Source organism: Gigantopelta aegis, chromosome 6 (assembly GCF_016097555.1).
Source record: "Gigantopelta aegis isolate Gae_Host chromosome 6, Gae_host_genome, whole genome shotgun sequence".
Taxonomy (NCBI): Eukaryota; Metazoa; Mollusca; class Gastropoda; order Neomphalida; family Peltospiridae; genus Gigantopelta; species Gigantopelta aegis.
Genome location: NC_054704.1, coordinates 95,805,278 through 95,822,483, shown reverse-complemented (window position 1 = coordinate 95,822,483; position 17,206 = coordinate 95,805,278). Strand labels below are relative to the sequence as shown.

The window sequence follows — 17,206 nt, the reverse complement described above, 5'->3', positions numbered from 1 at the left end:
GCTAGTGCAGGTGGCAGTTTCTAGTGTGGGACACAAGCCATATTTTTATCTTTATTTGTACAGAGTACAATGACAGCACCACCACCCCACCCTATCCCTGATTCCTACATGCCTGATACGATATTTACAATATTTATTTTTAACCATGTAGATAATAACCAACCATATTTGGCTTTTTCCTCCTATTTATAAAGGACACAATGTATCATCATGCTAAAAGGCTTCCATTTCAGCATTCACATAAATGTGTATTTAACTCCTTGGCAGCTGTATATTGTAAACCGTGAAAAAAATGCATGCGTATACATTTCGCGTCGTTCGCGTCCAACCTTATGTCGCGAAATTAATACGCATGCACTATTTTCCAGTTTGAAGTGTACTTAAACTTAAAGTAATTTGTTTTGTTTTGAAATATTTTATTGAGAATAAATTCACAAAAAGATTCACTCAACAGGCACAGCCTATACACGAGCTCTCCTTGATGGCGACTAATCGTTTATTGTTTTATCTACCAAAGGGTGTTAACAGTTAACAACTGAAGCTGTGAGTTGTGATTCTAATACAGGTGAGGTGGGTAGGGCCTAATCCCCTCTATAGACTCTGTACCAGGCACAATTGCTTGATGTAGAATAACAGAATATTGATTTACAGACAGTAACTTTATAACAATTACAGTGAGCTGTCTTTATCCACTTTTGTTTTTTGAGCTGTTAACGGTCGTTCGCGAAATTTACACGTCGCGAACATGTGCTAAGGTATACATTCGCGAAAAAAACACGTCGCAATATTAATACGGTTTACAGTATTCACTATCTTTACAATATACAACAGTGTTTGTTAATTAACTCTTCTGTCTTTATGCCTTGAAGTCAGAAGGTGGGATGTGGGTGTGTGTATCTGGTGGCAGCTAGGACAACATGCAGCAGCAACATTTTCATTTAGGTTCTACATTTCACATCATATTAAATAAAACCAAGTGCCCATGAGTGTACCTTCCTAAACACAGTCACACTGCTATGTTACAAAGCAATTTAAAAAGAAATAAAATTATATCATCATAAATATCTTTAAATTTTAAAAATTGTGCAATTGGCATATTTGAATAATTCAAGTCATTTCACACTTTGATACATATATAACAACATTAGGAATGAAAATTAAATGAATAAGTGTAAGTTGTTTTTTCTTTACTGTGCAATTTCAGTTATAATTTTAGACTTAAACTGTATTTATGTGCCTATATTCTTCCAAGGTTGTTTACCGGCCTCGGTGGCGTCGTGGCAGGCCATCGGTCTACAGGCTGGTAGGTACTGGGTTCGGATCCCAGTCGAGGCATGGGATTTTTAATCGAGATACAGACTCCAAACCCTGAGTGAGTGCTCCGCAAGGCTCAATGGGTAGGTGTAAACCACTTGCACCGACCAGTGATCCATAACTGGTTCAACAAAGGCCATGGTTTGTGCTATCCTGCCTGTGGGAAGCGCAAATAAAAGATCCCTTGCTGCCTGTCGTAAAAAGAGTAGCCTATGTGGCGACAGCGGGTTTCCTCTAAAAACAGTGTCAGAATGACCATATGTTTGACGTCCAATAGCCGATGATAAGATAAAAAAAATCAATGTGCTCTAGCGGCGTCGTTAAATAAAACAAACTTTTCTTCCAAGGTTGAGGCACCTCAGTTATAGCAAACATGAAATAAAGTAAACTTAGTGACAAGGTGTTAACCCAGTGAGTACTTTATATTCTACCAGTCCGTCCTACAAATATTTCTAGCACAGACTTGTATCAGTAATGCGATATTAACACACATGGATGTGGGCAGCTCCATCTGTGTTCAAATTGTATTAGAGAATCCACTGTTAACACTATACATGTATGTACTGGCATATAGAATCCACTGTTAACACTATACATCTATGTACTGGCATATAGAATCCACAGTTAACACTATATACATGTATGTACTGGCATATAGAATCCACTGTTAACACTATACATGTATGTACTGGTATATAGAATCCCCTGTTAACACTATATACATGTATGTACTGGCATATAGAATCCAGTTAACACTATATACATGTATGTACTGGCATATAGAATCCCCTGTTAACACTATACATGTATGTACTGGCATATAGAATCCACTGTTAACACTATATACACGTATGTACTGGCATATAGAATCCACTGTTAACACTATATACATGTATATACTGGCATATAGAATCCACTGTTAACACTACATCTATGTACTGGCATATAAAATCCACTTTTAACACTATATACATGTATGTACTGGCATATATAATCCACTGTTAACACTATATACATGTATGTACTGGCATATAGAATCCACTGTTAACACTATATACATGTATGTACTGGCATATAGAATCCACTGTTAACACTATACATGTATATACTGGCATATAGAATCCAATGTTAACACTATATACATGTATGTACTGGCATATAGAATCCAATGTTAACACTATATACATGTATGTACTGGCATATAGAATCCACTGTTAACACTATATACATGTATGTACTGGCATATAGAATCCACTGTTAACACTATATACATGTATGTACTGGCATATATAATCCACTGTTAACACTATACATGTATGTACTGGCATATAGAATCCACTGTTAACACTATACATGTATGTACTGGCATATAGAATCCACTGTTAACACTATACATGTATGTACTGGCATATAGAATCCACTGTTAACACTATACATGTATGTACTGGCATATAGAATCCACTGTTAACACTATATACATGTATGTACTGGCATATAGAATCCACTGTTAACACTATATACATGTATGTACTGGCATATAGAATCCACTGTTAACACTATATACATGTATGTACTGGCATATATGTTCATATATGTATATACCTGTACGTAGATATTGCTTGTTGTGACTAACTTAGTTTACTGGGCATGGTTTAACCACTGACTGTACAGTAAATAAATGTAATCATTGTTTGAATTAATTTACATAATTTTGAGTGTTTAATTGATGTTATATTCTTATTGTGCATATGTTTTTTTTGTTTTTTAAAATGAACTTTGCTTTATTAATGTCTTGTGTTTTTTGTTGTTATTGCTTGATAATTTATACCCATTAACCTTTTTTGTTGTTGTACATATACCTTCAGGGTTTAAGTTAGTTACCAAATGTCCAAATATAAATTGAAATTTAATTTGCCAAACATAACATAATATATTTGCATATAAAATAAACTTTTGTATTCAGCTACACATTTAAAAAAAACCCAAAAAACAAACAACTCATCTTAAACCCTGTATTGGTTTATTGTACTTTTATATTTATATATGTAGTTTGGTACATTAGAAAAAAAAATGTTTTGGTTTCTGTTCAAATTCTTTGTATGGTTGTTATGTTGTTGTTTTTTTCCTGTTTTTTTAAATTTTAAAACATACTAATTCATATTTACACATTTTAATTTCATATTTCCACATTTTCCTTTTGTCTGTGTTTTTCCATTTTGATTAACATGTTTTGTGTTTGTGATGCCACTCATCCAGCATTCGTCCCTGAGCTCTCCGCGGTTCGCCTGTCTCGACGCCAGTGCCGAGAAAGACAGCCTGTATCTCGACCTCTCTGCGTCGTCGAGCAGATACGGCCCTCCCCCCATCCCACCTAAACCCCGTCTGCCACGGGCTAGTCCTCGCAGTCCTCCGGGCAAGCAGCAGGTAAAGACTCCTTTCTCTCTCTCAGGTTGAGGGCTTCCTAGTGTATCCACATCTCCACTAACTCGGGGCTAATGCATGCAAGGTAATCTTACTAATACTATACGACAGTTGGGTATAGAGAACACTGTGTATAGAGGACATTTGTCTATATATATATATATGTATATATATATATATGATACTTGTGTATAGAGGACATTTGTCTATATATATATGACACTTGTGTATAGAGGACATTTGTCTATATATATATATATATGACACTTGTGTATAGAGGACATTTGTCTAGATATGACACTTATGTATATAGGACAGTTAAAGAGGATGCTTGTGTATAGTGGACACTTGTGTATAGTGGACATTTGTGTATAGAGGACACTTGTGTTTAGATGATCATGTGTATGGAGGACACTTGCATATAAAGGACACATGTGTACAGAGGACACCTGTATATAAAGGACAGTAGAGTACTGAGGATTCTTATTTATAGAAGACAAATGTGTATATAGAACGCTTGTGTATTGATAATGCTTCTGCATATATGTCACTTGTTTATACAAGACACTTGTTTGTAGATGACACCTGTTTATAAAGTACACTTGTGTATAGAAGACACTTGTGTACAGAGGACATTTGTAAATCAGAGCTGGATATACCAAAAATACCACTTGATTTTAGTAGAGGTATTAGTATTGTCAGTACTTAATATCATACTGATACTAGCAGGTTTCCTCTCCAAGACTCATAGTTAACAAATGTTTGACATCCAATAGCCGATGATTGATTAATCAATGTGCACTGGTGGTATTGTTAAACAAAACAAACAAACAAACAAAACTGAGGTACATTGCCCCAGAAATAGTGGTACTAGACCTAAAATGTCAGCAATGCCCAGCTCTACCACGTACCATGGCTGTACATGTAGATAGTTGTGGGCCACCAGATGGGATGGGCAAAAAACCTATGTCCACTGAGGGCAACCCATCATTTCTTCAAGCAAGTGCTCTACTATTGAGTGCATTTCCCCCTTCAAATCAGATTACATGAATTTATTATTCTATCCCATATATCACAAATAACAGGCTTGGCTTGTAATACTAAATGTTCCATTTAATTTCAGGGCATTTTGAACTCTGATCTGAGATGTTATAGTACTAATATGCTGTTGTGCCATTTGTTCTGTCATGTACTAATACTAGTGTATCTAATATAGATTGTCTTGATTCACATAAAGATCATACTCATGTACCATATATCTAATTCACCTATCAGTCATTCTTCATAAGTAGAATATCTCATTTCAAACCATAAAAACTTTTTTTTAAAGTTTTATTCATCCAAAATGGCTTGAAAAGATTAAAGTATTGACAAGTATTTTTGTCTGCAATGAGAATCATGAATGACTAATGGATATAATGCATTTGAATTAAAGAAAATTATTTTAAGAATTTCTGCACATTGGTATCCCATTTGAAATCAAATATAGCATCAAAATAGAATGTGTCTGTAGTGGATGGTGAAGATTGTTTCACAGTCACCTTCTGACACTGTATATGTACATCGTGGTGGTGTGCACATATAAAATATATCAACTGATTTCCAGTGTGAAACTGAAATTTTAAAATGCAATTACTATTTTGCAGTACAAAGGATACTTACTGTTGTAAAAACTAAACTGGTTGTTGTACCAAATGCAATTCCTGGCAGTTAATAATTGTGTTTGTTTTATTCTTATTTCCATGCTTATATCAAAGTAAGGTTCAAGCATGTTGTCGTTGGCATACACCTCAGCTATCTGGGCTGTCTGTCCAGGACAGTGGGTTAGTTGTTGGTGAGAGAGAAATTTGTGTAGCGGCCTTACAACTATACCCACTTGGTCATTAAATCCACTCTGGTTGGGAGCCCTTACCAGGGTGCAAACCCAACACCTAGCATCCTTAAGCCTGGTGCCTTAACCACTTCACCACCAAGACCAGTAACTCCAGTAGTGATGGGTTTAAATTATTTCAGTGTGAGCTGTTTAATATTCATGAAGCTGAATATTGATAAGTTGCTGTATTTTGTAAATACACATTTGAACAATGGTTAATGCCAGTCTCTGGGTCTCCGAATAAACCTGGGCAACAGTTGGTTGGTATTATCTACAGTTTTACAATTAGTTCTGGTTGTGATTTTGACTATGCAGACTGTTGTTTTGATGGGCTTGAGTCTTTTCCATGATGTATGTTATAGCCCAAACCGATCTATAAATATAAAAACTGAAATCTTAAAAGTGTCATTTTAGTATAAATACTTGACATAATTCAACATTTAAATATTTTCAATAGATCCCAACAATAAATTGTCAGTCCCCTAATAGATCTAAGCTGATCTGTCAATTTATGAAATAATGTTTTGATGAAAACAAATAAGACATATAGGTGTTATAAGGTAGTCTTAGAAACGTTTTAGTCTATTGCATACACATGTAACATGTCATGCAATACCGAACACTATATGGTGTGCTAAGTGACACATCTACAATGTTCTAAGTAGGAGACTTTTAGTCAAAGTGGAAGGCTGCTTGTATGTTAAGCACCTGCCTGTGTGTAATTCTGTAAATGTGGTGGCAAAATGATGCGAGAATAGCCAATTGCATAGCAACATGAAATAATGTTGTCTTATTGCAATTGGCTATTCTCGAGGCACTCAAATCATGTGGCATTGCCATAATATTTAATTTTCCTGCCCCGAGTCAGACCACCGATCCTATCGGAGGCCAGACTCGGGATAAGTGTACCTGAAACCATAAAGGTATATGGGCACGTTAAAAACATATCTAAGTCTAAGTAATATTTAAAAACATATGTAGCTAGTGTGGAAGTGACAATATCCTAATAAATTTGCCAGTTCCAAGCTCTTTTTTGTCAAGCCCCCCCCCCCCTCTCTCTCTACCCCTCCCTCCCATCCTAAAGCCCTCCCTCACTCTTCCTCTCCCTCCCTCTTCCTCTCCCTTCCCAATGGGCCCACCGATGGGGATCGATCCCATACGAATCTCGCATCAGGTGAGCGCTGTACGACTGGGCTACGTCCCACCCCTGTAAACCGTTACAGAGACTTTAATATGGGGTGCACCTATTGGCTGTAGATACCAAAACCGCAAATGTTATTCAAATAAACATTGTTTAAACCAAGCCTGCATATCACAAAATTCGAGTTAAACCAACTGAAGCCAGTATAATTCAGCAGTGAAAATGTCATAAATAAACTATGGTTAGAAATAAGTAAACATACGTACAGAATTACAATGTAAAAATTATTATAGATCCATAAGGAAATCATTAGTCTCATGTTACACTGCAACTAGCAGCTGATGTCATCAAAATGTGTACATATATGTTAATGTTCGTTTCAGCCTGTCAAAATTCATTTCTCCTTTAAATAGGTGGGCTTTTATTTAGTTTTTGGTTAAGCCATCAGACTTAAGGCTGATAGGTACTGGGTTTGCATCCCGGTGCCAGTTCCAACCAAGAGTAAATTTAATAATACAATGGGTAGGTGTAAGCCCACTACACAGATTTCTCTCTCACTAACCTCAAACTAACCCACTTTTCTGGACAGATAGCCCAAAAAGCTGAGGTATGTACCCAAGACAGTGTGCTTGAACCTTAATTGGATATAACTGAAAATAAGAATAAATAAAAAACCCTAAAACATTCCTTGATTAATGGTAAAAATAGAACATCGTGCATTATATTTCTGGCAAAAGTATATCTACAAATCTGTTACTCCTGAGATACATGCACTCCGATATATATATATCTAAATATAAATCACGTACGCCATATTGATTATCTATAAATACATCAGGTGGTGTAAATGTGGTCTGTGTATAATGGTAGGGAAAAAAAACCCACTTACAAATATTTTTACTTTAAGCATTATACTGCTATAGTGCCCAGTGCACCACGACTGGTATTTCAAAGGCCGTGGTATGTACTATCATGTCTGTGGGATGGTACATATAAAAGATCCCTTGCTACTAATGGGAAAATGTAGCAGGTTTGTTTTATAAGACTAAGTGTCAAAATTACTAAATATTTGACATCTAATAGCCGATGAAGGGCGGGACGTACCCAGTGGGAAAACACTCGCTTGATGCGCAGTCTGTCTAGGATCGATCCCTGTCGGTGGGCCTATTGGGCTATTTCTCGCTCTAGCCAGTGCACCATGACTGGTATATCAAAGGCCATGGTATGTGCTATCCTGTCTGTGGAATGGTGCATATAAAAGATCCCTTGCTACTAATGGAAAAATTTAGCGGGTTTCATCTCTATGACTGTCAAAATTACCATATGTTTGACATCCATTAGCCGATGATTAATAAATCAATGTGCTCTAGTGGTGTCTGATCATAGTATAAACATGCTTGTTATATGTACCATTCATTCATACATTAAAAAACCCTAAACTATCTTATTGAAACAAACCATAACATAAAATAAATCATCAGACCCACCAAATATATATTGTATTTCCTGCCACCCCCATTTCCACTCTTAAAGACTATTTTGGAAATAGGCCATTAAAAAGGTAAATATTAAATAAAAGTGCCTTACAAAATATGTCGAAAGATAATATGAGTTTCATAACTTGTAATGTTTCAAAAGTGTACAATGTGCATGGTAAGATTTATTATAGTGTAGTCATATGATGTCACAGTTGCTGTCTTTGAGGTGTAATATTCAATATTTATAGCATCATTTATTTTGAGATGTATGGAAAACAATATTAATGGTAGTTCCCTGTCCCAGCAGCTAGCTATGTCATTAGTTTGCCTACATACAGGAACAGATTACCACACTAATAAAAAACCTAATAAAAACTAATAAATTATCGTGACAATTATCTCTCTCACATAATATACATGTATGTATATATATATATGTACACGCACACACACATGCACACAGACACATACAGACACATACAGACAGACAGACATATATACACATGCTAACACACGTTTACACACCTGCACAAATGCTAATACACACACACACACACACACACACACACACACACACTCTCTCTCACACACACATTGTGTACACATCTAGTTGTTCTTAGCCAGAGTATTACAATGTTTTTACTAAATTAATGCTGTACCCAAGGACCAATAGGTAGGCTTCATCTGTTAGCTGTATATATTGAGCTGGAAATAATTGCGTAGGACTCTGGGGACAACTCTGAACATCTGGATGAAAGGACAGTTTTACTTCAATGCTTGAGTGATTTTTTCCCCGTGGTCTCGTGTCACCTTTTACTAAGTGCTGTACAGCATTCAGCACCTATAACAGAACGGACGAATGCTTCTGCTGCTGTCCAGGAGTTATGTTTCCTAAAATCACTGACAGTGACACACTCACACACAATGTCAGCAACTTCGTTTTCATTCAGGGAGTCCGATGTAGGGTCATGGTGGGTTTTAATGGAGTGTTTGTTGGGATGAATTAAGTGTGGATAGGAAGTTGTCGAAGGGATTGTTAGAATGCTGCATTACTTCTGTTGTCACAAGACGAAGACTCTGTCTGTGCGTCGGTCAACTGTTGAGTCCAGTCATGATGACAAACTGTCAAACGACAAGGTATAGTAATTTTATTATGTACCCTGGATTTGTGAACTGTCAGCAGGATAAGGTGTCAGCATGTACCTGTGTAGATTGGAGCTAATCAAACTCTTTGGTGGTGTTAGGGTTAACATTTGTAAATAATTATGACTGCTGTGAGCAGCAATAGGAAACATGTATCAGAAATATATTTTAGTTTTCACATGTATCATAGATGTGCTTTTTCGATCAGCTTCTTATATATCTTATTTCAGCTTTTGGGGTTTTCATCTTGCTGTAATCAAACACTTTGATGTTTTTCATTTGTAAAGTCTGCTGTGAGTAGCAATTGGAAAAATGTCTTGTGTGTGTGTATGTATATATACATACATACATACATACATACATACATGTATATATAAACAGAGATGTGACTGTTCAGCTTTTTATCTATATCAATTTTTGTGGCTTTTGTCTTGCCATGATGAGGTCAAAGGGCGAGATATGGGTATTAGTTTTCTGACGGTGTCAGTGTCAACTTACGTGTTTAGCTCTAATGTGATAGAATATTGTGCATTTTATTCACAGTTAGCTTCATTTCTCAAACTACACATTAAGTGTTAGACCAATGGAGCTTGTTTTATGGTTGCACCAATGTATGTTCATCCCAGTGTACATTACTTATTTTGTTTTAATTATTAAAACACTTTTAATTAGCATTTAGCTCAATGTTAAGTTTTGTGTTTGGGTCCATTTCTCTCAAACTACATGTAGAACTATAAATTCTAGATCACTGAAACTGACTTTATATTTGTATCTAGAAATGTTCATTTCAAGACATGTTTTAAGATTTTAAATTTATTAAAGTAACATTTTAGTGAGTTGGGTTTTTGTGGGGTGTTTTTTTTTTAAAAACATCAGTGGATGCAACTATGCGTGACCCTGAATTAATTTATGGTAGACCAGACAATCAATTCTGCATATTTTGTATTTGATTATATTATCCTTTATGTTTAAAGATATCATTCTGCTATTGTCTGGTAATAATTTAGGAAATTCTTTGTTGTGTACCGGCCTCGGTGGCATCGTGGTTAGGCCATCGGTCTACAGGCTGGTAGGTACTGGGTTCGGATCCCAGTGGAGGCATGGAATTTTTAATCCAAGGCTCAATGGGTAGGTGTAAACCACTTGCACCGACCAGTGATCCATAACTGGTTCAACAAAGGCCATGGTTTGTGCTATCCTGCCTGTGGGAAGTGCAAATAAAAGATCCCTTGCTGCCTGTTGTAAAAGAGTAGCCTATGTTTGTGACAGCGGGTTTCCTCTAAAAAACAGAATGACCATATGTTTGATGTCCAGTAGCCGATAATAAGATAAAAAATCAATGTGCTCTAGTGGCATCATTAAATAAAACAAACTTTTTATTTATTTCTAGAATTGCGACCAATTTCTACATTGCGACCAATTTGTTTCATTAAGCTACTAAAACATTTCGTACTATCTATATCGGGCTCCTAGATATAAAAGTTAACATAGAGGGCTGTTAAATGTACTTTGTCCTCTTACAACATTATATACTGTTTCTGTCAGGTTTCCGTCTTGTGACCAACAATTGATATTGAACGTGTACTCCACTGTAGCTGAAATGCACCTGGTGCATCGTTAGCAAAACAAGACAAAAGTGGTCCTTCAGATGAACCTCTTGGATCTGTATGGCCTGGCCTCATAAAGATGACATACTTTTTTCACCTCTTTTTCTTTGTGATGTGCTTTTATAGATATAATATAAAATTTTTTAAATGAAATCAATCTGTTTGACTGGTACCATCTTTAGCAGGAGTAATTTAGCCACAATCTGGTTTAAGTGCCAGTTTTAAGTTCTGTAGAAGTCTGGTTTCTCTTCACCTACATTTTTATCATGAGACACAAGTCTTTGTAAATATTACAGTCACTCACCATACATGTAGTTCCCAAGTTATATTCCTTTTCTGTTTTAGCTACTGGCAAAGCGTTCACTTGATGCACGGTCCATCTGGGATTGATCCCCGTTGGTTCTCATTCCAGTCCATGCACCACGACTGGTATATCAAAGGCTGTGGTATGTGCTATCCTGTCTGTGGGATGGTGCATATAAAAGATCCCTTGCTGCTAATCGAAAAGAGTAGCCCATGAAGTGGCGACAGCGTGTTTCCTCTCTCAATATCTGTGTGGTCCTTAACCATATGTCTGATGCCATATAACCGTAAATAAAATGTGTTGAGTGCATCGTTAAATAAAACATTTCCTTCCGTCCTTTTTCTGTTTTACAAGCATTTTGTGGTTCTATAAACACCACAACCAGAAACATATTACATTTGCCAAAATTAACATTTTAAACAATAGTTTTTATTGGCAATTACTGTCACCAGCGAGAACATAGCCAAACATATTTTATAATGTAGCTTTATAATTAGGGTCAGTGTCTTTTAAACATGTTATACTGCATACAATTTCACCCATAACTTTTAAGTACATGTACATAGTTGGAATTGACTACATCCAGCCAGTCATATATGACCATTAGCATTATGACCGACCTCTGGTGACTTCAGGGTGTCAAGTGAGGGTCATGTAAATTTCAGTGATAACATTTTGAAAACAACATAAAAACTCAGAACACTTATAAAGGTTTTTCTGGTTTTCAACTGCAGGTACAAATGTACACATAGACTGTCATGTATTGAAAAAAACAAAACACCACTTCCTAATTATATTATATACAACACAAATCGTTATGTGTTACAGTTATGAAATTTAAATGATCAAAAATGTGGATTTGGTGGGTGAAATAAGGCTTTTCCATATTTTAAAAGATTAACTATTCAAGAAAACATTGACTTTTTTATGCTGCTATTAAAGCAACAACAGTAGTTGTTATTGGAAGGCATTGTTGGCAGCTTTACCCTGAGGTGCGTTTGATCAACTGTGAATATTGTCGAGAGTAAATATTTTATTCTTGCTCCAGTGAAGCATGACAAAAACTGGAGGAATTTTGTGTCATGGTTAACGCTTATCTGAACTGTATTAAATATTTCACCGGCTTCAGCTTATCTCTTTATTTTAATGTTTAGTGCAAAATTCAGACTAGTAGGTATTTCATAATGACATGGGGTACTCACATAGATGGGACGCAGGGCTTGCCTTTTACAAGTGCACTGTGTCTGACATTACATCGATGATCCGTCTGGGTTGATGATGTTTACATTTATAGGTAGTACTAAACCAAATAACTTCCGGCTGGGTCAAAGTTCGAGGTGCACCCAACTTTTGATAGAGAAGTGGACACCACAAGTCCTGTGATTGGTTATAAATGTGAGTGTGTTGGTTGTAAAAAATAATAGTTTCATCTGGGTAAAAATAATGTGCAATTTTATTTCATCTAGTACCAATGTTTCAAGTAGCCTTGTGCTTGAAACATGTATGGGGTACCTGTAAAAAAAAAGGACTCGAATTTTGTGCGAAACTAGGGTAGTCATAGACGCTACCCGTTATCTCAGAAACGAGCAGCTTGACCCCCATTTTTTTCTGATTCACTTTAAGTGTAAGGGGTGGTAGTATTTATATCCGTGACGTTTATGTCGGTTGATACATTGCAGGTAGGAGTTTTAGCCACATATGTTACTATTGTCGTCTATGGGATTTGATTTGGTAGCATACACCCTATAGGTGTTACGATTATCCTGTACTACAATTTCGCTAGGTATATACCAAATGTATGTCATGATAAACAGTTTGTGCACATCTTAAATTTGTGCCTTGCGGGATCAATGAGACTTATTTCAATTTAATGTTCAAGCATGCTATCCTGGGCACACATCCAGGCTGTCTAAAAATTCAGAATAGGTTTTAATGATTTGCTAGTTAGAAAAAAAGTCTGTGTAGTTATTATACTTACTCTGTGGAGGTGGTATGGTGATTGATCCCTATCGGAATTACCAAATGTTTGACATCCAATAGCCAATGATTAATAAATCAATGTGCTCTAGTGGTGGTGTTAAACAAAATAAACTTTGATCCATATCGGTGGGCCTAGGGTATTTATCGTTGTAAACAGTGGTTCACAACTGGCATAACAAAGGCTGTGATATGTACTATCCTGTCTGTGGGATGGTGCATTTAAAATATTCTTTACTGTTTTAAAAAAGGAGTAGCCTGTGGAATGGTTGGAGCAGGTTTCTTCTCTTGTCATTGGTTGGTCCTTAGTCATATATCTGACGCAATAAAGCCATAAATAAAAATGTATTGTGTGCATCATTAAATATAACATTACTCCTTTTATTCTTTTCTTTTTTCTTCCTTTCATTCAATTTTTTTTTTTTTTTCTCTTTTATTCTTTCTTTCATTATTTTTTTCTCTTTCTTTTTTCTTTCTTTTAACTTTTTTTTCTTTTTTTTTTTTCTTTCATTGATATTGTGATAGGGAAGGAATTTGTATTTGTGAAAACCTCAACACATTTTAAACTATAGTTGTTTGGTGTCTACCATCATGTTACTGCCATACTTACTCTAGATACCGATGTGGTGAGTTCGGAAACCAGCTGCTGTCGTGAACATAGGCTTCTGCATGCTGCCACATAGCAGGTGGGCATAGTTTGTATGCTTGCACATTCACACAGGCAAGATGGCACATACCGTAGCCTTTGTTCCACCTGTTGTTGGACACTGGTTTGGATAGGAAGCATACTGAGGGCAACATGTCCTGGAATCCATCACACCTTGATGCACGGTCAGTCTGGAATCAATCCCCATTGGTGGGCCTATTGGGCTATTTATCGTTCCAGCCTGTGCACCATGACAGGTATATCAAAGGCCATGGTATGTGGTATCCTGTCTGTGGGATGGTGCATATAAAAGATCTCTTGCTACTAATGGAAAAATCTAAGACTATCCAGTAGCCGATAATTAATAAATCAATATGCTCTAATGGTGTCATTAACCAAAACAAAAACTAACTGTAGGCAAACACTGTACCACTAAGCTACATTCAGGCATCCCGCAAACCTCGAATTTGAAAAATTGAAGGGCAAGCTCATTTGGCTTAAACTTAACATTGTGTATGGAGATTGTAGGGCATTACGGCCAGTAGGCTGGGCAACAAGTGTCAATATAACACAACAGCACCCATTCAGAATAAAGAAGTGTGAGGGGTTTGATCTTTTCTTATATATATATAACAACTTCCAGGAGTCCTGTTCGAGTATGATGACCAGTTGGTATTTGTATTGCAACATAAGGCATAACATAAAATTTGGTCATAAGACTGTTTAATTTTCAGGGCATGGAGGCATATGACTAGAGCACTGCACAATTTGCTGAATGGCTGCCATTAAATTCGAGCCCTGCTCCCGTCTTCAAGGCTTTAATTTTTTATCTTTCAGCTTTCTTAGCATTTAATGATTTTCACAAACTAGACTGAATTTGATCTGAAATAGTTTAAAATAACCTTTCAGAGGTTTCACCTTTTTAAAGATCATTTCAACTTGTATTGTCCATTGGGTATCACATATCCCTGAATATTATAGCAATCTCAGAACTTACATGTACTATTAAGTATTAAACCACTGAACTACAGAGAGACCAATCGTGACACAGACATTCCTTTCATAATGTCATCAAACCTTTCTTTTCACCAATGTAATATACATTCCTCTGTAACCATGCATACATTTCCAGTAGTTTCAAATATTCGAGGTGAAATGGATTTAGCTTTTCACATCCTACGAAGAACGATGCCTGTCTCTCTTTATATTTTGTCATGCATGAGTTGTATTTTGGGTTATGAGGGCAACTCCGTTTTATATCCTTCCTCTTTTTACTGTGGTATTTACTTCAACCACACAATGTCCTTGGAAAGCTGAGATAAATATACCTTGTAGCTGGGTGGTGAACATGGTTGTCATACTATTATTATAACTGATTTTTTCTTATAAAAGATAACTGCATGCAACATTGACTCTGGCTATCCATGTATTTAGAACTTCATCTTTTATGTGATTTTGCTTCTTTTAAAGATTGTTGTAGTGTTATCACTTTTGTTGCCTATTTTTGTAAAGCCAGAATGAAAGATGCAATGAAAGTTAAAATGTTCCCATGATCTACATTTATTAAGTTTAACTGTTATTATTTATTGTATGCAATGCAGTGCTTACGGTAATATGTTAACCAAATCACCAAATATGAAGTAATGGAATGAAAGGAAGGAAATGTTTTATTTAACAACACACTCAACACATTTTATTTACGGTTATATGGCGTTGGACATATGGTTAAGAACCACACAGATATTCAGAGAAGAAACCTGCTGTCGCCACTTCATGGGCTCTTCTTTTCGATTAACAGCCAAGGATCTTTTATATGTACCATCCCACAGACAGGATAGTACATATCACAGCCTTTGTTACACCAGTTGTGGAGCACTGGTTGGAACTAGAAATAGCCCAGTTGGTCCACCGATGGGGATCGATCGCACATCAGGCAGGCACTATACCAGATGAAGTAATGATAAATTCAGTAAAAATATTTTATATTAATCAGTTACATTTGATTGTTAACCATACAGTTTTAACTATAATGATGGACCGGCCTCGGTGGCGTCGTGGTAGGCCATCGGTCTACAGGCCGGTAGGTACTGGGTTCGGATTCCAGTCGAGGCATGGGATTTTTAATCCAGATATCGACTCCAAACCCTGAGTGAGTGCATGCTCCGCAAGTGATTCATAACTGGTTCAACAAAGGCCATGGTTTGTGCTATCCTGCCTGTGGGAAGTGCAAATAAAAGATCCCTTGCTGCTAATCGGAAGAGTAGCCCATGTAGTGGCGACAGTGGGTTTCCTCTCAAAATCTGTGTGGTTCTTAACCATATGTCTGACACCATATAACCGTAAATAAAATGTGTTGAGTGTGTTGTTAAATAAAACATTTCTTTCTATAATGATGGAGTGTTGGCATTTATTAATTTTTAAAATGCATATATTCATACATTATTAGCTATTAGTTTTCAAGGGTCAAAATGTTACGCAATGACATGATCTCTTAATTATTTCTTTAGGTCATTTTTTTTTTTTTTTTTTTGTAATGATCTTGCAGATCAGAGATCCCTAGAACACATTCACATACAAAATGAATTACATAGTATACAGTAGTTTATGAATCATCTAATGTGTTGTCAACATATTTGTTTAGAATCATAGCTCACATAACAAGAGTTCTAATTACATAAAATTATGTACCCAAACATCTTGGAAATTAATGGATTTATTTTTGTAATTTTTAGAATGTTTATAGTAAGAGAAAAGCTGTGTAAAATTGTAAATGTACATGAAATGAAGTGTCCAATTTGAAAATATTTAAAATCCTTAACCACTTAGTAGGGGCACTTCTGATCTGTATAGATTTTATTATGTACCCTCAAATTATATTTTCTGGCAGAAAGTCTGACACTATTCATGTCATGCTTTTATAACTTATTATTTTAATTATATGTCATTTCTTTTATCTTGATTGATTTATGAATTACCAGAAATAGGGACAAACCTTTATGTGTTGTTTACTGATTGACACACATGTAAATTGTGTATGTTAATTCTGTTATAAGTCAATAAATCTAAAAGAAATGTTGGACAGTTTTTTAAGGAATGTATTTATTTAGGGAAAAAATTCCATCTAAAAATCTTTATAAAGATGAAAAATAAAAATACCATGCATCTTTTTTTCTTTTTTTCTTTTTTAGCTTGATTGAGTAGTATAAATCAATTTTGTGTGTTTTCTTTGAGTGTTTGGCCACATCCTCAGCTATTGTATTGACTGTGAACATTGATTTTACTCTCCTTTCTCATCATTACTG

At 35.8% G+C, this 17,206-nt stretch overlaps 1 protein-coding gene across 5 annotated transcripts in view; it reads left to right on the top strand.

Annotated features, from left to right (window-relative positions):
* LOC121376453 (multiple PDZ domain protein-like) overlaps positions 1 to 17,206 on the top strand; it is a 305,209-nt gene that overhangs the window by 192,213 nt on the left and 95,790 nt on the right. For 3 of the 5 annotated variants that reach the window (XR_005958447.1, XM_041504327.1, XM_041504325.1), the window contains one exon: positions 3,571 to 3,738. The exons of the other annotated variants lie outside the window; for them this stretch is intronic. Coding sequence is in view for 2 of the 3 variants with exons in the window: in XM_041504327.1 (XP_041360261.1) it covers positions 3,571 to 3,738 (168 nt within the window). In the remaining variant the exon portion in view is untranslated. The remainder of the gene's footprint in view (positions 1 to 3,570; positions 3,739 to 17,206) is intronic. 5 annotated transcript variants of the gene reach the window in all.